The sequence below is a fragment of the Procambarus clarkii genome, chromosome 80 (genome assembly GCF_040958095.1).
Source record: "Procambarus clarkii isolate CNS0578487 chromosome 80, FALCON_Pclarkii_2.0, whole genome shotgun sequence".
NCBI classification, from domain to species: domain Eukaryota; kingdom Metazoa; phylum Arthropoda; class Malacostraca; order Decapoda; family Cambaridae; genus Procambarus; species Procambarus clarkii.
The window spans coordinates 15,462,172-15,486,570 of record NC_091229.1 but is presented as its reverse complement, the minus strand read 5'-3'; the positions used below and the strand labels follow the sequence as shown (position 1 = coordinate 15,486,570).

Sequence of the window (24,399 nt, the reverse complement as noted above, 5' to 3'; positions counted from 1 at the left end):
CTCATAAGAGCCCGGGTGAATGAAATGTTTATTTCCATGGAAGTGTGGATGACAATTTATATTATTATTACATGCATAGCTATGTCACGAATAACAGTACGGAATATAGTTAATAAATGTAAGAACACAACACAGATATGGTATGGCCGTGTTCACACGCATTCAGGGCATGATGTCAGTGGCGGTAGTGTCTTGCTACTGTCATATAGACCAGCATACAGGGCATGATGTCAGTGGAAGTGTCATGTTGTGCTACTGTCATATAGACCAGCATACAGGGCATGATGTCAGTGGCGGTAGTGTCTTGTTACTGTCATATAGACCAGCATACAGGGCATTATGTCAGTGGAAGTGCCATGTTGTGCTACTGTCATATAGACCAGCATACAGGGCATTATGTCAGTGGCAGTGCCATGTTGTGCTACTGTCATATAGACAGGCATACAGGGCATGATGTCAGTGGAAGTGCCATGTTGTGCTACTGTCATATAGACAGGCATACAGGGCATGATGTCAGTGAAAGTGTCATGTTGTGCTACTGTCATATAGACCAGCATACAGGGCATGATGTCAGTGGAAGTGCCATGTTGTGCTACTGTCATATAGACCAGCATACAGGGCATGATGTCAGTGGAAGTGCCATGTTGTGCTACTGTCATATAGACAGGCATACAGGGCATGATGTCAGTGAAAGTGCCATGTTGTGCTACTGTCATATAGACCAGCATACAGGGCATGATGTCAGTGAAAGTGTCATGTTGTGCTACTGTCATATAGATCAGCATACAGGGCATGATGTCAGTAACAGTGTCATGTTGTGCTACTGTCATATAGATCAGCATACAGGGCATGATGTCAGTGGCAGTGTCATGTTGTGCTACTGTCATATAGACCAGCATACAGGGCATGATGTCAGTGGAAGTGTCATGTTGTGCTACTGTCATATAGACCAGCATACAGGGCATGATGTCAGTAACAGTGTCATGTTGTGCTACTGTCATATAGACCAGCATACAGGGCATTATGTCAGTGGCAGTGTCATGTTGTGCTACTGTCATATAGACCAGCATACAGGGCATGATGTCAGTGAAAGTGTCATGTTGTGCTACTGTCATATAGACCAGCATACAGGGCATTATGTCAGTGGAAGTGCCATGTTGTGTTACTGTCATATAGACCAGCATACAGGGCATGATGTCAGTGGAAGTGCCATGTTGTGTTACTGTCATATAGACAGGCATACAGGGCATGATGTCAGTGGAAGTGCCATGTTGTGCTACTGTCATATAGACAGGCATACAGGGCATGATGTCAGTGGAAGTGCCATGTTGTGCTACTGTCATATAGACAGGCATACAGGGCATGATGTCAGTGAAAGTGTCATGTTGTGCTACTGTCATATAGACCAGCATACAGGGCATGATGTCAGTGAAAGTGTCATGTTGTGCTACTGTCATATAGACAGGCATACAGGGCATGATGTCAGTGAAAGTGCCATGTTGTGCTACTGTCATATAGACCAGCATACAGGGCATGATGTCAGTGGCAGTGTCATGTTGTGTTACTGTCATATAGACCAGCATACAGGGCATGATGTCAGTGAAAGTGCCATGTTGTGCTACTGTCATATAGACCAGCATACAGGGCATGATGTCAGTGGCAGTGTCATGTTGTGCTACTGTCAAATATACAGGTGTACATGATGAACAATTTCCATCTAAAAACCTATGTAAACATTACATAACAAATCTGACATCAATGGTGGAACCATTAGCCAGAATCTCCATTGAGTCAAAGAACAAGTTCTTCAAATTTCTGGGCTGTAATTTAGCAACTGTGAGAAAATGAGAGATAAAAATCAAGATTAATGAATAAGAAATTAGATACAACCAAGACTTGCAGCTCACCTGGGTACCTGAGGTTGTATGTGTGGAACTTGCCGGCCAGTTCTCCTTGTGAGGTGGGCTCGTGGGCAAACAAGACGGAGTGGACGGGAATTCTGATGTATGCCAAACGCCTGGTGCCGCTCATGAGCCAGAGGAACACATCAGGCATGCTGCTCTGAGGCTGTTAACAACACCACAAACAACACATTGTATCTCTTGGTAAATTAAAACTTGAAGAATTATAATATAAATATGTATAAAAAAATTTCACATCCTCTAGCAGGAAATAAAAAAAAGACTGGAAATAGTAATAGCATGGAAACTATCCTGCATTCTTTTTGAGGCTCTACATTCATTATAATTATGAACTGTATGTAGTTATATTTCAAATAATACAAGTCATTAGGGAGGCAAAGATTATATTAAAAATTGCTCTGAAAATGGGTAAAGCTGAACTATTAATATTATTTTCAATAAAATTCAATGATACCTAATGAGGCTGGGACTCTTGAGAACTCATAGTCTTCCGTGGTACAGTTCAAATCACTGATAAGATCATAAAATGAACACTGGCATATGCAGAATAGATGCTGACCTATCAAAATCTTTTACCTCTTGTGCCAAGATCTCCAGTCTTTCCACTGCAGACTCCAGCTCTACTATGACCTGCTGAGGATTTGAGCCATCCACCTTTCCTATGGCATCCTTCAGCTTGTCCAATTCCAGACGCCGGCGATCTCTCAGGTGCCGATCAAGTGAAGTCTCAACGTGACGGACTGGATTTACTTCGGGTAAGCTCATGCTGAAAATAATATGTTGATATGAAAGGAATTTGTCCAATACAAACTCGATAGGAAGGAGAATATTACAATGTTTCTGCAAGAAATCAGTGTAAAGTTCTCTTAATAAGATGACATATACAAACATGGCAACTATCCACTCCTATATAGATAGGATGCTGATCTGGTCAATTTCTTCAAAAGGTTAGATGTAACACAATAACGATCAACGGTTTCAAACTCAACAAACCACAATGTAGGACAGAGAACAGGAGATGCTTTTTCACCCACAGGGTTATAAACCCCATGAAAATGCCTACCCACTGAAGCCATACATACCAAAACTGTGTTAAGTTATATAAATCTGTCTGTAAAAGATCAAGACAAATGGGAGGACCTTCGACAAGCCGGTTGAAGGTCCTCTTTTGTCCTAACCCTGCCTGTCCTTGTCGAGGCCACTAGGGTTAGTGGCCCTCAGGTAAAATCAGGTAAATCAGATGGCTGCCACTTAAGTCTTGTTTTCTACTACAGTGGTACCTCGGAATGCGATTGTCCCTGTATGCGAGATTTTCGGAAGGCGAGGTGTATTTACTCCAAAAATTTGTCTCAGAAGGCGAGGGTTACTTCGGGAGGCGAGTTTGGACGCGAGTTTGTTGATACGCGTACAGCCGACCTAGCGCGTTCGTCGCCCCTCCGCCCCTCAGTTTATTATTGTCTCGCGCTCAGTGACTACCCCCACATCAATTCTTCTCGCGGATTTTCAGTGTTTTGTTGGATTTTTGGTGATTTGTCTATACAATTTGTTATTATATATCTCACCATGGGTCCCAAGAAAGCCAGTGGTAAGGATAAAGGCCAGAAAGCTCATGTGAGGATGACAATAGAGGAGAAACAAGAGATCATTCGGAAGCATGAGAACGGTACACGTGTTGTTGAACTTTGTAGGCAGTACAACAAAGCCACATCAACAATATGCACTATACTTAAGAAGAAAAATAAGATTATGGGTGCTAAAGTGGCAAAAGGAGTAAGAACATTAACGGCACAAAGACCACAAATACTTGAAGAAGTGGAAAAGTTGTTATTAATTTGGATACACGACAAGGAGTTGAGGGGTGATAGTGTTTCGGAGGCCATTATTTGTGAGAAAGCCAGGGTGTTGCACGGAGACCTTCTAAAGAATACCCCTGCAACGAGTGATGCAGATAAGAAAGAGTTTAAGGCAAGCAGGGGTTGGTTTGAAAAATTTAGAAAGAGAAGTGGTATCCATAGTGTTACAAGGCATGGGGTTATGTGATGTGATTATGGAAGGGGACTCCCCTTCCAAACAGTAACTCCTCTCCTCCTCCCCCCTCCTCACCATCTTCCATACGCCTACAGCACTCGACAGCAAGGTAAGTAATAACTGGAACACAGTTTTGTAGGTTTATTTAGATGAATTAGGTAAATTAGGTATAAAAATTTAGTTTGATGTGGGGTTTTTGGGGTAGTCAGGAACGGATTAATTCATTTCCCTTTATTTCTTATGGGGAAATTAACTTCGGAATGCGAGTTTTCGGAAGGCGAGGCGTCTCCAGGAACGGATTAAACTCTTATTCTGAGGTATGCCTGTACCTTTTATTAGCTCCTCATACTTAATTTCCATTTCCTCACATCCTTACCATATCAGCCCAACTTCTTCAATTTCTCACTTACACCCTCAAATTCACTTGAATATACAAATCTTCCTTAGTCTGTCATTATCTTTTAGTGATCAAACAGAGACTTAAAAACTCATGCCCAATACATGCACTGCATACTAGTGGCTTCGTGCAATGTACTCATCTTACTTATGTATCTTCCTCTGTTCATATATCATATGTACATTTGTGTAAAAAAAAAAAAAAATTATTATTACAGTATTATTATTAACCTATGTTTCAAGGTTGTGAACCATGTTCAACATATCTAATCAGAATTCACTTTATAAAATGTGTAGAAGGTACATAATGTATCCATCCATAAGTGAAAGGTTACTGAACTGTTCAGAAATGACAGAAAACAACTGGTGTCAAAGATTGGTTGACTATGATAGTGAGTTTCTTGTCTTCTGTTGATATCAGGACAGTGTTATAAACATGGTAACTAAAAAGCATATTAACTATTGTCATATAGTTAATATAATAGCACTACCTAATAAATTCCCAGTAACCTACCTTACCCCTCTATTGTCAACTCTTGTTCGTTTGTTTTTAAACAATGCTGTTTGTCGACCTAATTGTATTTGTACTGCTTTTTCAGCCATGTTCCCCTCTTTTTTATTTTTATTTTTATTTGTTCTCAACACATTTTATTCTTTATACTCAATTAGTATTAAGTTTTAGTCATTAATGTTTTTCCTGCCCGAAACACTTTGTGTAATAGTGGCTTTAGACATTGTATGTACTAACTCTATCTATAAAGCCATCAATTTTTGTAAAATCTCTTGTATGTATGTACCTTACCTGAATATTTATTTATTTATTTATTTATTTATTTATTTATTTATATTTATAGGATTTAGCACCTTTCTGTATTGGAGAGTATTTGCCAGTGTTAGACCAGAAGTATTATTCATATTACATGCCCAAAACTGTGTGTGTATTAGTGACTTTAGGTACAGTATATAATTTCATTATCCAACATTCTGCTTGTTACCCATATTGTATGTACTGGTATGTATTTTTCACTAAATAAATATTATGATTATCATGAAGGACATTTTGCACAGATGTAATGTACACTGCACAGCTTCATTTCACTTCTTACCTCTCAGTAAATTTTCGTATCATATTCAAATATTTTGTGGTTTGAGATGTTGAGGTCAATGTTACTGATGGAGATTATGAAGAAGCTTTATGGTAATATGGATCAGTGTGGCATTCCACTCCAAACATTATATTCTAGTTGGGTTTTACTCTACTTCGGTTCTACACTTTGCTTTCTATGTTTTAGCCATTATTTCATCCATTCTAATACTGTACTTGTTCAGCAATTCTACATGTTTCAATTTTTTCAGGCTACTCTTTCATGTGGAATTTTGATGAATGTCTTAGAAAAGTCCAAGTAGACCTTCTTGGCAGAAACTCTTATTGGTTTGCATAATAGGATACTATTTCAAGACAAATGAGCTGAAAAATTGTTGACAAGAACTGCCTTTAAGATTCTTTCAAGTTGTTACCACTAAATAATTAATGATTATGCCATTTTATGAGACAACTATTTTTACAATAAATCCTGATAAAAACATCTGAAAAACTAAATATATTACAGGCAGAGAAAAGAATAGTTTCATAACCCTTGATTATCAAGGGAGAATGGCTCATAAAATGACACCCCCACTGAAGATGTTGACATTCCAATACCAAACAGACTTCCATTCACTCATTATTTTAAGGTATTGCCAAAATGTTGTTCATAACTAGTGACTATATAAAATACACAAATACTCTACTTGCTAAGTGACTACTGTAATATGATTGTATATCTTGCAAATAAAATAATAATACTGTACCCTGTACTATTATTACTTTTATTATTACTATTATTTTATTATTAAAATGAGTACATTATCAAAAGAAAAATTAAAGATAAAGCAGAGTGAAGGTTAGAGAATGAGTAAAACATTACTGTTAATAAGTGAAAGATGACCCAATTAAACAGGATACATTACTAACCTGAGAGCTGCTATTAGTCGAGACAAGGAAGACTGCACAGAGTCTTCAACCTCCTTGTCTTCCTCCTGTTTATTACGACGAGCTCGCAGAAGAGAATTCAAGATTTGTATGTCCTTTTTCACTGCCTATAAAGATAAATAAATTACGTGTTAAATGTAATGAAATGACCTCTTAAAGTGGACCACTCAGTAGCTCATTGAACTCCTGTATATCATTCAGACTGTCAAGCCTCAGCGATTTGCACCAGGCCTCCACAACCCACCTGAACCTACGGGGAACCAGGACCAGAAGCTGGCTCTCTTTATGAGACAAGGGAAGCTTAGAGATCAGAGAACTCAAAGTTCCCCTTGCAACAACTGTAACAATCAGAGGATTGTTACAATCATGTTGATCCTAACAATTCCCTGCACGCTACACCTCTGTGAGAAATCGAGGTTCTAGTTCTGGTCCCTGGTGGGGCAAACAAGACTCCTATGACCAATGTATCTAAGTAGTGGGAGGCCATCTCAGTGAGATAGTTTCAGGGAGCCACAAAGAGGCTTCCCCACAAAATCCCCACCTGAAAGTATAAATGCATCTCAAGTAGCAACTACTTTTAAGGAAATTAGTATGCTTGAGAAAAACAAAATAAGACCTTTACTCTGAGGCAACAAGTGTTTATCTATATCGTGCCTGATTGCCTCCAGATGGCAGCTCGGGTAATCCAGGATACCCACCAATATGGCATCTCATTCACAAGCTACCCATAAAAGAACCCTCACCTCCCCCAAACTTTCACGGGAAAGAAGGTAATAGGGTGGATGTGAGAAGCTACTGAGTGCCTAACTCACAATGGCATTTCATCAGAAGATGCAAGGTCTTTTTTTTACAAGGGACATAAAAGATTAATACAGTTAAACAGAAAAGATGGACTGGGCTTAGCTGTGGCAAATGACAAGAGAAAAGGGCATGGAGCAGAACATCATCCATTCTGTGCCAAACATCCAAGAACCCCACAAAGTCAACAAAACTGAGAACTATTCCCCACGTAGGGCCAGATCAACAAACTCTTGAACTGCCAGAAGCCCTATACCCAGATAATTGCTGTGGACATAGTGGCAAGATACACTGACAAAGCAGCAAACCTCCCACAAAACATAAGTGATGATAAACCTCCAGCTGGCTAAACTGGACAACATTGCACATAACCTGAGAGAGAGGACTTGGAACATGGAACATGCGAGACCAGGTTAACAAAGTGTCAAATTGAACAACATAAGTCGCATATAAATAATGGTGCACTATGGCTTCAAGATGGAGCACATGATGCATTCTCAACTGAGCAAACTAGCCAGGTGTCAATGACCAATAACTCCTCTAAAGGAAGAGGTCTAATTCTTAGCTGAAAACAAAGACCAGGCCAAAAGTTACAGAAACCCTGCTTCTGGAGAAGAATATGAAGCTTCCAAACCCAACAGTGCCAAAGAGGGAGGCGAGTTATATTTATTTATTTATATATATAATATATACACACAAGAGTTCTTACATTGTAAAGCCACTGGCACACAGTGTTTTGGGCAGATACTTAATTGTAATTCCTCCACAGAAAACGACTTGCCAAATTGTTAAACAACCAGGTACCCATTCACTACTGGGTGAACAGAGGCTACAGTTAATGACTGATACACAGTCAATCCTCCCCAGCCAGGATATAAATCCAGGCCACAGTGCTCACGAAGCACCGGGCGAATGCTTTACCACTACGCACCCGTTGTGGTAAACCAAGTGGTTGGTCATTTGAGCTGCAACCAGAATACGTGGACCCAGTAGAGAGGTGCAATCTGGGCTAACAGCAGTTGAGCACATTAAGGAAGGGGTGTTTTCCCCACAGCAATAAATGATTGTCTTAGTTTTCCTCAAGGTTATTAACTTCCTTCAAACTACTGCTTATTTTAATGCTTTTATACTTTCTGGTGGATTGTTTCCATCATTTTGGGTTGATCTCTGATCCCCCAAGCTTCTCTTGTCTGATGAAAGAGCCAGAGTCTTATCCTAGCTCCCAGTAGCCTCAAATGGGCCTCAGAGGCCTGATGCATTTCCTAAAGGCTTGGCAGACGCAGTGGGTAGCTATTAAAGGGAAGCACTCCAACTAATGAAAATATCCACCTCTCAAATACTGTACATTCAATGTAGAAATCATTTGAAATACTGTGATTTTTAAGCTCCTAAAAACACCTTTCATAACTCTTAGTGAAATACTAACTGTAATGATGGCAGTGATGTGGTTGACACAGTGAAGGCGGTGGGTTACATCCTCGTACTCACAGTGGACGGTGACAAAGGGCTCTGCTCCTGACCATGGCAGAAAATAGTACCTGCCAGGGAGATACCCATCAAAGAATTAGATACTCTTCTACAGTTTCCATATTAGTTAAATAGTCATAGATAAAGACTATTAGATAAAAAGTCATACAGTATATACAAAGATCAGCTAGCAGTGTCCCCATGTGTTGTTTCCAGTGTCTATTCTAGCTTGTACTATATCAACATTGTACCTTCTGCTTGTGCTAATTCAATTCAAATCGGCATTTTATTATAACATTATCTGGTTCTTCTCATTGATCATTAAATTATAAAACCAAGACTTGATTACAATATTAAATAAAAAATGGGCTACACTTTTGTTACATGGTTACAGCTATCTGGATACTAGCATACCACACGAATAACTCAGAAGCAGGAGTTGCACAGGCTAAGGCCCTGTTTGAAGCCTGCAAACTGACCGACAACAAGAAGCAGTGTGCATTACTTAGCAGCAATGTCCCTGGACACCCTTCAATGACGTAGGTAATAATACAGATATTAGGGGCTGTACTTGGGGATCCTCCAGATCAAATGTAGACTGCATCTTCCTAGACTGGCAGAAATCTAATGGTACAATTCCTCACGAAAGACTAATACACAAGATGAAAGAGAAGCCAGAATAACAAAGACACAATACTGTCAATGAGTCACAATAACTTGGCTGAAGATATGATGACCAAACCACACACCAGAAGATGAGTTGATGACGTTTTGGTCTGTCCTGGACCATTACATGTCGATTGTGAAATTGACTTGATAATGGTCCAGGACAGATCGAAACGTCATTGTCTCTTCATCTCCTGGTGAGTGGTTTGGTCATCAAGACACTATACTGGTTGAGGGAGTATCCGACTGAGAGGAAACAAAGGTTCAGAGTTAGAGAGGATATGTCAAACTGGAAAATAGAAAGTGGGAGTCCCCCAGGGTTATGTCCAAAGATCATTGCTCTTTAAATTTACATTAACAACCCACCAATGAGGTAAGTTCATAAATAAAAATGTTTGTATAACACTTTCGCGAGCGGAGTGTGCACGCCGCAGACTTTGATGTCATGCTCCCAGTGGTGCAGGCGAGCTTGCGGTCGAACGTGCGGTGACACCGAAATGTGTGTACTCGTTTCAGTTTTCTCACCTTAATTCTCATGCTACGTCATTCGTATTGGTATCATTGTGTTCCCATTAGAATTCCCTACAGGTGTATATGCATATAATGTCCAAAAGCTCAGCATGACTCCCCACAGCAAAGCCTAAAGTCAGCCAAAGTTACCCTTGAGCGCGCACATTCAGTAAAATGTGAATACTCGTTTCAGTTTTTTCACCTTAATTCCTGTGCTACGTCGTTCGTTTTGGTATCATTATGTTCGCAATTAAATTCCCTGCAGGTGTATATGCATATAATGTCCAAAAGCCTGGCGTGACTCTCCGCAGCAAAGCCTAAATTCGGCCAACAGTTACCCGTGAACAAGCACCAATTGGCGCACCGCATCCTAATGTGTATACTCGTTCAGTTTGATAACATCAATTTTCGTGTTACGTCTTTCATTTTGGTATCAAATTGTTCGCACTATAAAGGCACATATTTTAAAACTAGTCCCATAATACTGTAATAGCATAATAAATGAAATTTTAACAAATATTTTAAAATTTGGACTACAAAAGTATTTATAATCTTTAAAGTGTTCTGATCTCAATTGTCAGGCTACATCATCATTATTGTATCAAATTGTGCACAATTTAAAGGCACTAATTTTGAAACCACTCCCAGATTGATCGGATAAAATTTAAATTTTTAATAAATATTTTAAAATGATGGACACAAGCACGAGTCCACTGCTCGGCATAGGGAGAAAAATTATGGACAATATAAGAGTTCCCCGAGTGCAATAGTGTTAAGCAAAGCTAATGAGGAAAATAAGAACTGAAAACAAAAATGAGGACCATAGTGCTGTAGGAAAACATTGATAAGCTTCAGGAGTGAGCAAATAAATCTCTGTTGGAATTAATTTCAAACAAGTGTAAGATAATGAACATGAAAAAAGAAGATGAAGACTTGTAGGAAATTACACTATGAGGAAAATGCAACTATAAGAAACAATAAAAGTTAAAGTAAACTTGAAAAAATATAGAGGCTTGCAACTGGACTAGTACCAAAATTAAAATAACTCAATTATGAGGATAGCATGAGGAAACTCAATCTTATAACCTTAGAGAACAAACAGAGAGGGGGGATGTGATCACTATATTCAAGATACTGAGCAGAATAGACAAGGTGGACAAGGAGAGCCTATTTCAATTGCAAGATCTCTAAACTCTGATGCCTTGCCCAATGGAAGGAAAGGAGGAGTACAGGACTTACAGTAACTGCCCTGCCACACAACTGTATTCAAAGGTCTGCACCTTGTAAAGCATTTCTCAGAGTGCAAATTAAAGAGAGGACCTGATACTGAACATTTATATGATCTAGTGGAATATAATCCTGCAAAAGGCAGTATGTAAGGTCAGCACCAGATCACGGCACTCTTTCCATGGCTCCACATGCCACTATAGAAACTGCCCCTCTCTACAGTAAATCAGTTATCAGTGTTCCCATTGCTGGCCACAAGTGTTAACTCTGGTGACTGTTCTACCTTGTACCATAGTGACAACATACCTACTGCTATTCTACTATTATTGTTAGCTTCTGTTTTATTTACCTAAGGGCCACCATACCTCCAGTGGTCTCTACTGGGACAGGAAGCCAGTGGCTTATCAAAGGTCCACCCAATCGTTCCTTTTTGGGTTATCCTCATGATCACTAAAAAGTTCATGAGAATACTGAGCAATCATGCAGTGTGCAACAGCACTCACTTGCAGCCATCAAAGACCGGGTTAGACGGATGTGTGGAGGAGGGTGAGGGCATCATGGAGTTCTCCAGCTTGTTACCAAAATTACCAATGGAAACCTCCACTTCCAGTGGTTTTCCAGCGGCTTCAAAGTGCCAGGCACCACTAAGTTGGCACTTGAGGACAAATTTCCGAGTGCCACGGTACCTCTGGAAAAAGTAAAAATGCATTTCTCAAATATAAATATAATACATTTTATTAGTACATATACTGTAAATTAGTACAATAGTACATTTTATTATTATTTATACTTCAGAATTTTTATGAAGGGCTATAACTAGAATTTTGTATTTTATACAAAAAAACAAATTGAGCAGACTGCTTTGGGCAATAAAACAGTAAAGAAGTTTGTCTTACAACTCTAACCTCCATTAACATATTTCTTTTCACCTCAAATATCATTAATTACATAAAGACTATCCCTAGGACTCTCCATACCATGACTCTGTTAAATTCATCATTGTCAAGAGCCGTAGTGGGCGACGGGGGATACGATCCGACTTGTGTGTGGAGAGCCAGCAAGACTCTCCCTCTATACGCACAACCTTCTTCATGGCCTTCATTCATCTTCTCGGCATCATCGCTATCCAGGAGCTCCCATTCTCGGCGTGCCCCGTACACACTCACCCACGTTGGACCGAAGGTAGGCAGATAACCTGAGTTACAAGACAGGGAATTCAAATAATAATTTTCATTCAGGTATTCTAAATGAGTTTCCATTATATTATTTTGTGGACTATTGTGTTGGGATGTGGAGATCAAGCGCAAACTGCGTGCAGGATGTGGTATTGCTCAAGACAGGAAGCAGCTATTAAAGGTTTTATGCAATAAATAATTGATGTACCTACTAATAAACCATTGTAACATGTTCCAATGTATATTGTACATATAAATTATTATGTTATGTTATTATTATGCTTATTAAAAGATCTGGTTATTTTACATGCTCTAAATGTACTGGAACAATGGAAGGAGAGTTCTAAAGAACCAGATGACTGGTGACCATTACAAATAGAACCATGATCAAAGAAAGTGACATACAGTAAGTAGCCTTGAAGAGATACTGACCATCATCACCAGGTGCTGAAATGGCTGACACGGGGATGGTAGCTGTTCCAATGATGTCATCTTCACCTACGCGATCCCTGAAATCAGTCATCACTTTATACATACAGTACAGTATTACTCAGATATTAAGAGAACTTTACCATACTTTTAATTATTCATTTTGTTGGGGACAGAAAGCTTGTGTGTGTATGTATGTACTCGCCTAGTTGTGCTAGCAGGGGTTGAGCTTTGGCTCTTTGGTCCCACCTCTCAACTGTCAATCAGCTGGTGTACAGATTCTGGAGCCTATTGGGCTCCATCAAATCTATATTTGAAACTGTGAATGGAGTCCGCCTCCACCACATCACTGCCTAATGCATTCCATTTATTAACTACTTTGACACTGAATAAATTCTATCTAATGTCTCTGTGGCTCATCTGGAATTTGTATATGTATGTATGTATGTGTATGTATATGTATGTATGTATGTATGTATATGTATGTATGTATGTATGTATGTATATGTATGTATGTATGTATGTATGTATGTATGTATGTATGTATGTATGTATATATATATGTATGTATATATATATATATATATATATATATATATATATATATATATATATATATATATATATATATATATATATATATATATATATATATATATATATATATATATATATATATATATATATATATATATATATATATATATATATATATATATATATATATATATATATATATATATATATATATATATATATATATATATATATATATATATATATATATATATATATATATATATATATATATATATATATATATATATATATATATATATATATATATATATATATATATATATATATATATATATATATATATATATATATATATATATATAAGTATATTTTGGTAGCAGTCTTTCCTGTAGACATATATTATTAAATATGACCGAAAAAGTAAGATTAATAATTCTAACACGAATTTTCTCAATCTTTCGTACATTTCGCTTCACTGTTGGAGGTAAATCAAAAATCAATTCTCCAAAATTCATTTTTATTTATAGTCTGACGCGACACGAGCGCGTTTCGTAAAACTTATTACATTTTCAAAGACTTTAGTTCACAAATACACAACTGAATAGAACTTACGCATCTCCGATTTTATATCTACATTTGAGTGAGGTGGAAGGGGTGATGTGGCATTAACACAAGACAGAACAAAATGTGGTATTAATAGGGTATTAATTTCATCAACACAAGACAGAACAAGAGTATTAATAGGGTATTAATTTCATCAACACAAGACAGAACACGATACAATGGATATTGAATAGAAGTGTTTGTAGAAAGCCTATTGGTCCATATTTCTTGATGCTTCTATATTGGAGCGGAGTCTTGAGGTGGGTAGAATATAGTTGTGCAATAATTGGCTGTTGATTGCTGGTGTTGACTTCTTGATGTGTAGTGCCTCGCAAACGTCAAGCCGCCTGCTATCGCTGTATCTATCGATGATTTCTGTGTTGTTTACTAGGATTTCTCTGGCGATGGTTTGGTTGTGGGAAGAGATTATATGTTCCTTAATGGAGCCCTGTTGCTTATGCATCGTTAAACGCCTAGAAAGAGATGTTGTTGTCTTGCCTATATACTGGGTTTTTTGGAGCTTACAGTCCCCAAGAGGGCATTTGAAGGCATAGACGACGTTAGTCTCTTTTAAAGCGTTCTGTTTTGTGTCTGGAGAGTTTCTCATGAGTAGGCTGGCCGTTTTTCTGGTTTTATAGTAAATCGTCAGTTGTATCCTCTGATTTTTGTCTGTAGGGATAACATTTCTATTAACAATATCTTTCAGGACCCTTTCCTCCGTTTTATGAGCTGTGGAAAAGAAGTTCCTGTAAAATAGTCTAATAGGGGGTATAGGTGTTGTGTTAGTTGTCTCTTCAGAGGTTGCATGGCTTTTCACTTTCCTTCTTATGATGTCTTAAGACATTTTGTTCATTTGTTCAGTTCACCACATTTTGTTCTGTCTTGTGTTAATGCCACATCACCCCTTCCACCTCACTCAAATGTAGATATAAAATCGGAGATGCGTAAGTTCTATTCAGTTGTGTATTTGTGAACTAAAGTCTTTGAAAATGTAATAAGTTTTACGAAACGCGCCCGTGTCGCGTCAGACTAGAAATAAAAATGAATTTTGGAGAATTGATTTTTGATTTACCTCCAACAGTGAAGCGAAATGTACGAAAGATTGAGAAAATTCGTGTTAGAATTATTAATCTTACTTTTTCGGTCATATTTAATAATATATATATATATATATATATATATATATATATATATATATATATATATATATATATATATATATATATTTATATATATGGGCGAAAGACTATATATATATATATATGTCGTACCTAGTAGCCAGAATGCACTTCTCAGCTTACTATGCAAGGCCAAATTTGCCTAATAAGCCAAGTTATCCTGAATTATTATATTTTCTCTAATTTTTTTCTTATGAAATGATAAAGCTACCCATTTCATTATGTATGAGGTCATTTTTTTTTATTGGAGTTAAAATTAACGTAGATATATGACCAAACCTAACCAACCCTACCTAACCTAACCTATCTTTATAGGTTAGGTTAGGTTAGGTACCCGAAAAAGTTAGGTTAGGTTAGGTTAGGTAGGTTAGGTAGTCGAAAAACAATTAATTCATGAAAACTTGGCTTATTAGGCAAATCGGGCCTTGCATATTAGGCTGAGAAGTGCGTTCTGGCTACTAGGTAAGACATATATATATATATATATATATATATATATATATATATATATATATATATATATATATATATATATATATATATATATATATGTCGTACCTAGTAGCCAGAACGCACTTCTCGGCCTACTATTCAAGACCCGATTTGCCTAATAAGCCAAGTTTTCCTGAATTAATATATTTTCTCTAATTTTTTTCTTATGAAATGATAAAGCTACACATTTCATTATGTATGAGGTCACTTTTTTTTTATTGGAGTTAAAATTAACGTAGATATATGACCGAACCTAACCAACCCCTACCTAACCTAACCTAACCTATCTTTATAGTTTAGGTTAGGTTAGGTAGCCGAAAATGTTAGGTTAGGTTAGGTAGGTTAGGTAGTCGAAAAACAAATAATTCATGAAAACTTGGCTTATTAGGCAAATTGGGCCTTGCATAGTAGGCTGAGAAGTGCATTCTGGCTACTAGGTACGACATATATATATATATATATATATATATATATATATATATATATATATATATATATATATATATATATATATATATATATATATATATATATATATATATATATATATATGTCGTACCTAGTAGCCAGAACACACTTATCAGCCTACTATGCAAGGCCCGATTTGCCTAATAAGCCAAGTTTTCATGAATTAATGTTTTTTCGACTACCTAACCTACCTAACCTAACCTAACCTAACTTTTTCGGCTACCTAACCTAACCTAACCTATAGATAGGTTAGGTTAGGTTAGGTAGGGTTGGTTAGGTTCGGTCATATATCTACGTTAATTTTAACTCCAATAAAAAAAAAATTGACCTCATACATAATGAAATGGGTAGATTTATCATTTCATAAGAAAAAAATTAGAGAAAATATATTATTTCAGGACAACTTGGCTTATTAGGCAAATTGGGCCTTGCATAGTAGGCCAAAAAGTGCATTCTGGCTATTAGGTACGACATATATATATATATATATATATATATATATATATATATATATATATATATATATATATATATATATATATATATATATATATATATATATATATATGCATATAAATATATATGTGTATATAATATGAACATGCACGCACTTTATTAATACTGTAATCGGATATTAAGAAAACTTTTCTTTTGAAACCTAGAAGTATTTTAAACAATTATCACATTAAACATAGAGTACTGCATTTCTTGGTTCAAATTAATTTGCTATATAGTTCAATATCAGTAGAACAGACATTGGAATTATCAATTCTAAACTACAGCAAGGTTTCTGTTCTATCAAAGCTTTTGCTAAACATGCTGATTATTCTGACTGAAGTAAGAGAGAAAAGAATGTTCATTAGCAAAGGACTAACTCACTGCATACAGTCAAAATTTTATTATTACAAGAAGGTTATACCAATCCTTAGGTCAACTTAAAATAAGAGAGATCATGATAACATCATGCCGAAACACTGTGTGCATTAGTGGCTTTAGGCGATGTGTATATACTTTCTCTCTAGAAATCCATCATTCTTCTTTTGACTCATTTTGTATGTAATTTTTCCCTAAATAAACATTATTATAATATATTATAATATAACAATTGGAAGAGAAGAGTATTGTAATGACATATCAATCCATAGAGTGATCTTGATAACAATACACAAGAAAGGGAAAATAAAGAACCTACCAATCCATAAGAGTGATCTTGATAACATTACACATGGAAGGGAAAAGGAAGCCCATGTAAAGCTTCTGGCGGAACTCTGGATTCTCATTGGTGTAGAGTATCTTCGTCTGGACCTCTCGACCCGCATAACTGGCCATTAGATAAGGGTCTACCAGCTCTTTGGAAGCTTTCCCTATGCCAAGTACTTCCTTCAGAGTCTGCATTGTCCCAGCATCCACTGTAGGAGGAATAGAGTGATAGATGTTGAAGAGAACAGGAATGTATTTAAAGCTATTATTTAGTTATTTGTATTTCTTGTGAAAATTATACTTTATAAAATTGGTATTTGATAAATATAATTAGTTTTCTGCAGGACAGGAAGCCTGTGTACATACATATTTTAATTTAAGAGCTGAATCGAAGTCCCCCTTTCCCCCCCAATGTCAAACTATTGACTCTCCCCAGGATGCAACTCCTCAACAGTTGTGTAATTCTTAGGTACCTATTTACTGCTAGGTGAACAAAGGCATTAGGTGAAAAGAAACATGCCTAACTATTTTTTTCTTGCCCAAGAATCGAACCCAGGTTCCCCACTTGTGAGTCGAGAATGAAGTCAACTGTGTGCACATGACAGTCATGTGAGAGCCAGTACTGGATGGGTGACTGTGCGGGTAGCTTAATCTTGGCCAGAAACCTTGATATGATATACCAAATGATTTTCCCATGTTAGGGGACAAAAAAACATTTAGTTTTTTCAAAGACCTTCTAGCCCAACAGCTGACCTTCTCTAGGAGTCAGCCTACCCCTATTCACCAGATCTGCCTCCTAACATTATCAGTCTGTTCTTCAGCATAAGAACGCTCTGCTTGGCAATAAGTATGATGTTCAATATCATTCTTCAATATCATACAATATTAAGACAAAAAATGAAGTGGTGTTTACAGAAGAGGAGTTCCTGAAGTTGAGCGACAAGAAATTCTATAAAACTTTTCCGCACCCAAAGTTTGGGGCCAGTGAATGATGTGCTTACTACCACCATGACAGAAGACTACGTTGATAAAATGAAGTTCTCTTATAAGAATGAAAATTCTTTAGTTGGCCCATAGACTCTTTGATGACCGCTTGGAATGATTTCCTAAATGCAATAAAATGCTGTCTTTCTCATAATTAGTTTAAAAGAGAATCAAAGAAATTATTAATAATTATAGCAAAATTAGTCAATTGTTTATCTTAAATAAGACAATTTGTGTTTGCTGTTTTTTGCAAATATTAAACACTATCTGTACTGTTATTATACAGTATAAAATTTCTGTACCTCTACAACCCATTCTCGCACTTTCTTATAGTCAATATTGACTTACTAAATACGTGCATATGTGACATACTAATTTATTGTGAATATTTTAGTTTACCTTGAAAAGCTTCATAGAAAACACCGACTTTACCTAACCTTCTTAGTATGTTAAGATAAGCATCAAATTGCTTCGTAATTACAATTATTGTATTACTTAACCGATACCTATAATAGGTTAAGTAATAATTGTAATTAAGAAGCAATAAGATGCTTATCTTAACATACTAAGAAGGTTAGGTAAGGTCGGTGTTTTCTATGAAGCTTTTCAAGGTAAACTAAAATATTCACAGTAAATTAGTATATCACATATGCACGTATTTAATAAGTCAATATTGACTATAAGAAAGTGCGAGAACGGGTTGACCTCTAAAGCTTTGAATTCTAAAATAAAAGTGCAGATCATTATTTAGTATCACATTAAAAACTGTATATTATTTACTAAATTTCTTATATATTAACTTCTCAATACCCAAATTTTTTAAAATCAATTCACTCATCTTAAGTCATGTCCAAAATGTAGCTTATAATACATATCATTATAAAATATTGTATACGATTACTGAACATAATAGTAACCACTGTAATCTGAGCCTTTGTATATTTTATAAATAGCATTTTATTATTAATATTATTATTTATTACTAACAGCATTCAAAATGAAAATTGTGTCATTTTTTTAAGTACAGTACTGTAATATATATGCTGAATTTACAATCTATTTCAAAAGGGGCCAATATATATTTTAACTACAGTACTGAACCTAATGTGAAATGAAAGACAGTACAGTATAGTAAATTTACTAATATAATATACAGTACTATAGAGGTCTTAGCTTCTTACACTCTCATAAAATACCTCTATTTTACCCTGTAGTGCCTGAAGACTTACTTCGAGGAAGGTTCTGTGCACAGTAGACAGTGACAATAAAGGTGGCTGGTTGAAGATGGACTCCTGCTGACCATAGAAGATTAGCCTCAACATCATCCTGGTCGCTCTGACGTGCTGTCAGGTCTGGGCACACATCACCGGGTCCCAGTACTGCCACACACACTTTTAAGTATCCTGCAAATGGGATGAAAGTTTGAGGTTAGTTATGGTATCAAGTGCCTACCTCGGCGAATCTTTAAACCTCTGTAAACAACCAGTCATACCCTATGTTTGCCAGAAATGCACTGTGTTAGTTGCTTTATGCATCGTACTTTTCTTACCTGTGTTTCTTCCTCTGTTCATGTCATATGGATATACACTTGTATAAAATACTTTTTTATAATCACAGTATTATGGTTATAGGAAGGTGAAGGGCAAACCCTCATAAACAAGTGAGAAGGATGCGTGATACCTGCTTATCAGGTAAAGATCTTGGGAGGTTTAGTACTAGCTCTGGTAAGGGTCTGAGAAACTTAAATAATAACTCTGGAAATAAGATGCTGTACCTGAAATTATTGCATTATGTATGAACATTTTTCATCTGGTAGATAATGAAAATAAAGTAGTGTTGCCAAACTCTATCATCTATCTCTCCATATTTCACCTATAGTATCTGTACCTGGGGATGTACAACCTAAAACTATTTTCAGCCTCTTATTATGCATCACAAATCAGCAATTAGAATAATAACAAACTCAAGTCCCAGACAGCACTCGGTTCCCTTACTGAAAAATTTGAATGTTCAACATTAAAACACTGCACATACTCTCAAGTGTGTTTTGTATATATATAAAGCTGAGTCACAATGCTAAGCCTGACCTTAAGCACTTCCTATAGGGGTGTAACAGAACTCATGAGCACCACCCAAGAAACAAAAATCTTACTAATATTTCGAGAAAGCGACTTAACCAAAGCAGAAATGCTCTGCAAAACAAAGGTCCTGAAACTTGAATGGAATGGCCTCCCTAATCACATTAAAGACTGTCTTCTCTCAACCAGTTTAAAACAAAAACTAAGAACTACATAATTAGCTATGTAATCAACCTTATTTCTTTAATGTCAACCTGTGTTTTACTGTTATTAAACATTAATAACTGAACCTGTACTATTACCGATCTCTGCTGTGTAAAAACTTAATATAAAATTGTATAATATCTGTTTTTTTCTCCTCAATTTCTAATTGATTACTGAGAAAATTACTTACTGTTCTTCTGTTGCATTATTTTTGCAGTTCCAATTATCATTTAACCACTGAATTGCGCAACGCGTCTACAGGCACTCAACGGGGGGTGCACAACGCGCCTCCGGGATCTTATAGGTATAGCGTATGATTCAAAACTTCCGCGGCTACATGGGGTTCACATCAGCTTCCTCAGGGCTCTTGTAAACAGACACCAATTTTTTTTAAATCGTGGGCAACATTCCCAGGTGTGAGAACCTAAGTACTGAGTGAGCAACCAAGGCTGGTGCATGCAGCATGAGCTCACAGCACTGCTGTTCAGCTTGTGACCACAGCATCGCCTAATAATGTCACATTATATATGTAACTGGTATTATTTGGCCATGATAGTATTACAGAAGAGCCTGAGTGTGATAATGACTGTACAATGTTCAAATATCAGTGAATCAATGGTGTTCACAATGTTCACAGCGCTAGCCACAGCATTATTTCGTCCATCTAGGAATCTTCAAACAACTTCTTATGTTCCTTTACAAAATAAACTTGTGGTCAATTATTCATTTACAGGATTTAGTGACCAGGATTGTGGTGTTAATTAGTGCTGTGCGTAGTATTGTGGGAGGAGGAATTTTGGTGAGGGAGGGAAGGAGGGAATCGAGGTAGCATCATTGTGTGGCAGCCACTATTGTTTTGCTCACCATACCAGCTTAGTGGTTCTCTATGGTGAACACATATGTACATGGGTATGTACATTGGAACCTCGAATAATGACTTTAATCCATTCCGGCGCTGTGATCATCATGTGAAACGGACATCATGCAAAACAAATTTCCCCATTGACAATAATGGAAATCAAATTAATCCATTCTACCACCGAAAAACATCAAAATGATATTAGATGTTTTAAATATTGGAGCAGCCTACCTTACATACACTGAACAAACCTTTGACACTTTTCTGTCTTCAAATGTGTTTAATATTTTTTTTCATTTGTTTTATAGCAAAAGGTTCGTTCAGTGTTTGGCAGGTAGGCTGCTCCATGTTTCTTAAATAAAAAAAAAAGTTGAAACAATTTGAAAAACGGACAAATGCCATGAAGGTTCGTTCAGTGTTTGTTGGGTAGGCTGCTCCATTATGACAATCTTTCTTTGTTTCAAATGTGTTCCAATTGTTTCGTATTTTTCATTTGTCTCGATAATGGAGCAGCCTACCCGATAAACTCTGAACAAACCTTTATGGCATTTGTCCGTTTTAAAATTGTTTCAACTGTTTTTGTTTTTCTTGTTTTTATTTAAGAAACATGGAGCAGCCTACCTGCCGAACACCGAACGAACCTTTTTGACATACGTTGTACAGGGTATTTCAAAAAATTTAATTTCTTTTTTCTACAAAAAAGTCATTGCTTTGCAACATTTTAGCAGTGACCCCTTTATAACCCAGCATCATTAGCATCTTTAAACAAAAACATAATTTATTTGCATCGTTGGAGGTGATCGAGAATGTGCGAGAAGCAGCGCGACCCCACAATGTGGACCTGTCGTCATTCAAGTGAGTGGTCTCCATACGAGACGAATTGTCGGCGATCTGGGTGATTGTTACCCAAAATGCTCACCATTTGAGGCGATCGTCACTCGTGGTTCTACTGTACAGTGTGTGCATATACCCATGTATATATGTGCGTAGTATTGTGGAAGGAGGAATTTTGGCGAGGGAGGGAATCGAGGTAGTGTCACTGAGTGGCAGCCACTCTTGTTTTGCTCACCATACTGGCTTAGTGGTTCGCTATGGTGAACACATATGTACATGGGTACATACATTCTGATATCATTTAGTTTTAAGAGTTACCCCATTAGGCCTTCATATTGTTAACCAAATTTTTTTCCTCATATTAAACCCAAAATGTTTTGTGTATTAATGGTTTTGGGTATTGTACACGTCTTGCCTAGGAATCCTCCACTCTTCTTGTATCTTATGTAGGTATGCATGTACTTTTGCCTAAATAAATTATTATTATTATACATGTTTGTCAGTTGCAACCTAATAGGCTATCATATACAATAACTTAGGGGATTAGATGGCAGCTTACCTTGCACAGCAGGTGTGGACCTTTACAGTGAGGTAAGACTAAGATGGTGGCTTACCTTGCACTGTGGGAGTGGGCTCGTCAGGGTTGGCCAACACCAGCCAGCGGTTGAGGATGGCATGCTCCGCCTGGTCATATACCATCCCAATCTCACACTGAAAAACATGGTGAGGATTATCGAAGTGCCAAAAACTATTTTTCATCATCATCTATTACTGCTTATGAGGGTACTTTTGACAAGCTGCCAGCTTTCTGTCGTTGCCAAGGGTATTAGAGATTGTTTGTAATACATGTAGTCAGGGACAGAAAACCTGTTAGGTTTATTTAGGTCCCTTTATGCCAACCACTGACCTTAGTACCTCACACCCATTTGGGCTCATTTGGCTACCTTTTGAGAGTCAAACTCATTTAAGCCCACATCTAGAGGTCACAGAGAATAAATATTGAAAACAAGAACGTTCAAATATGTGTATTAAGGAAGGTAACCTAATGCTAATGACTGCCACCATTTAATAGTCCAGAACAAGATGGCACCCGGAAGACATTGTGACATCATGGGAGGCGCCAACATGTAGAAACAGGACAGAATGTAGACAAGCTCCATAGGCACGGCCCCTGAATCCTGGATGCCTATTGATCCATCTAGACTCACTGGCTAGCTGACAAAAGCGAATCGCTGAGACTTCACTTGCCTGCTGACCTTGATGGAGTAGAGTTCTGATAACCTTAGCTTTGACCTTTGAAGCATTCTTCTGAACTGCAACCCTGTACGACACTTTGACCCATCGATTCAGGATGATGGATGGCAGGATGACGTCATATGGTGTTTTGGAGCAGTCAAATGGCAATTACAGCATTGACCAGGTTGCAGCCAGTTTGGATGTTGGCTGGCATTGCCTAGGTGTACTGGCCTTCAAGCAAATGCTAAAGCCTCACTGTTGTTCCCAAGAAGATGAAAAGATGTGAGCCTGATGGATGAAGGGGCAGTGCAGTCAAAACAGACTTGGAGGAATCAGACTAGAAACCCAAATCAGATTCTAGGGAATCCTATTCCCTAGAATCATTATTTGTCAATGAGAACATGACCTGAAGGTACCACTGAGGCCATTAATAATAAGGTACTGTACACTCGTTTTGTAGTTAAGTGAAGTGAACTGTCTGTTTCATCTCGTACAAGGGGACGAGTCTGTGTGACGCTATTGTGAACTACAAGCTGCAGATGGAGTGGCCATTTTGTTTTCAAATTCATGAATTTAGGCCAAAATGAATTGGCCTCTCCAAAATGACATCATCATACATGCTGATGATATACATGATGATGAGAGCAGATCTACTGGCAACAATGTTGCAACACCCGGACCATCAGGTGTGAGGCGGCCACTGTTCCCTTCTTCACCTCGAGATAAAAATTCATCATCTAACTCAGAAGACGAGGGGTCAGATTACTCCTTGTGGTGCTGCTGTTAGGAGAAAGCCTCGAATTGTGAATAAATCCGAACATCTGAACAGGAACTTGAACTATTCCCAAATTCGCATCGAGAAAGGTCTGAAGTGTTGTGTCTGCTACAAGTCTGGTAAAAGGAAGTGCATGGCATAAGGTACAAGTGAAAGTCGTGTGCTGTGGCAATGTGTCCTGCACCATGCTCCTGTTTGTACCATTGCTAGAGGACATACTGGGTGGATAAGCAGTAATGCTTACCCCCCATCCACTCCACATATAAAACATGGGTTGATAAAATTCAGGAAACCTTTT

At 37.2% G+C, this 24,399-nt stretch overlaps 1 protein-coding gene across 31 annotated transcripts in view; it reads right to left on the bottom strand.

The window, feature by feature from the left end:
- LOC123746409 (myoferlin) overlaps positions 1-24,399 on the bottom strand; it is a 234,415-nt gene that overhangs the window by 89,585 nt on the left and 120,431 nt on the right. For all 31 annotated transcript variants that reach the window (XM_045727937.2, XM_069314781.1, XM_069314789.1 and 28 more), the window contains 10 exons: positions 22,705-22,801; positions 19,345-19,518; positions 17,124-17,340; positions 12,654-12,730; positions 12,024-12,241; positions 11,550-11,734; positions 8,603-8,714; positions 6,361-6,485; positions 2,499-2,688; positions 1,908-2,067 (listed from right to left, as the gene is read on the bottom strand). In XM_045727937.2, coding sequence (XP_045583893.2) covers positions 1,908-2,067; positions 2,499-2,688; positions 6,361-6,485; positions 8,603-8,714; positions 11,550-11,734; positions 12,024-12,241; positions 12,654-12,730; positions 17,124-17,340; positions 19,345-19,518; positions 22,705-22,801 — 1,555 coding nt within the window. The remainder of the gene's footprint in view (positions 1-1,907; positions 2,068-2,498; positions 2,689-6,360; positions 6,486-8,602; positions 8,715-11,549; positions 11,735-12,023; positions 12,242-12,653; positions 12,731-17,123; positions 17,341-19,344; positions 19,519-22,704; positions 22,802-24,399) is intronic.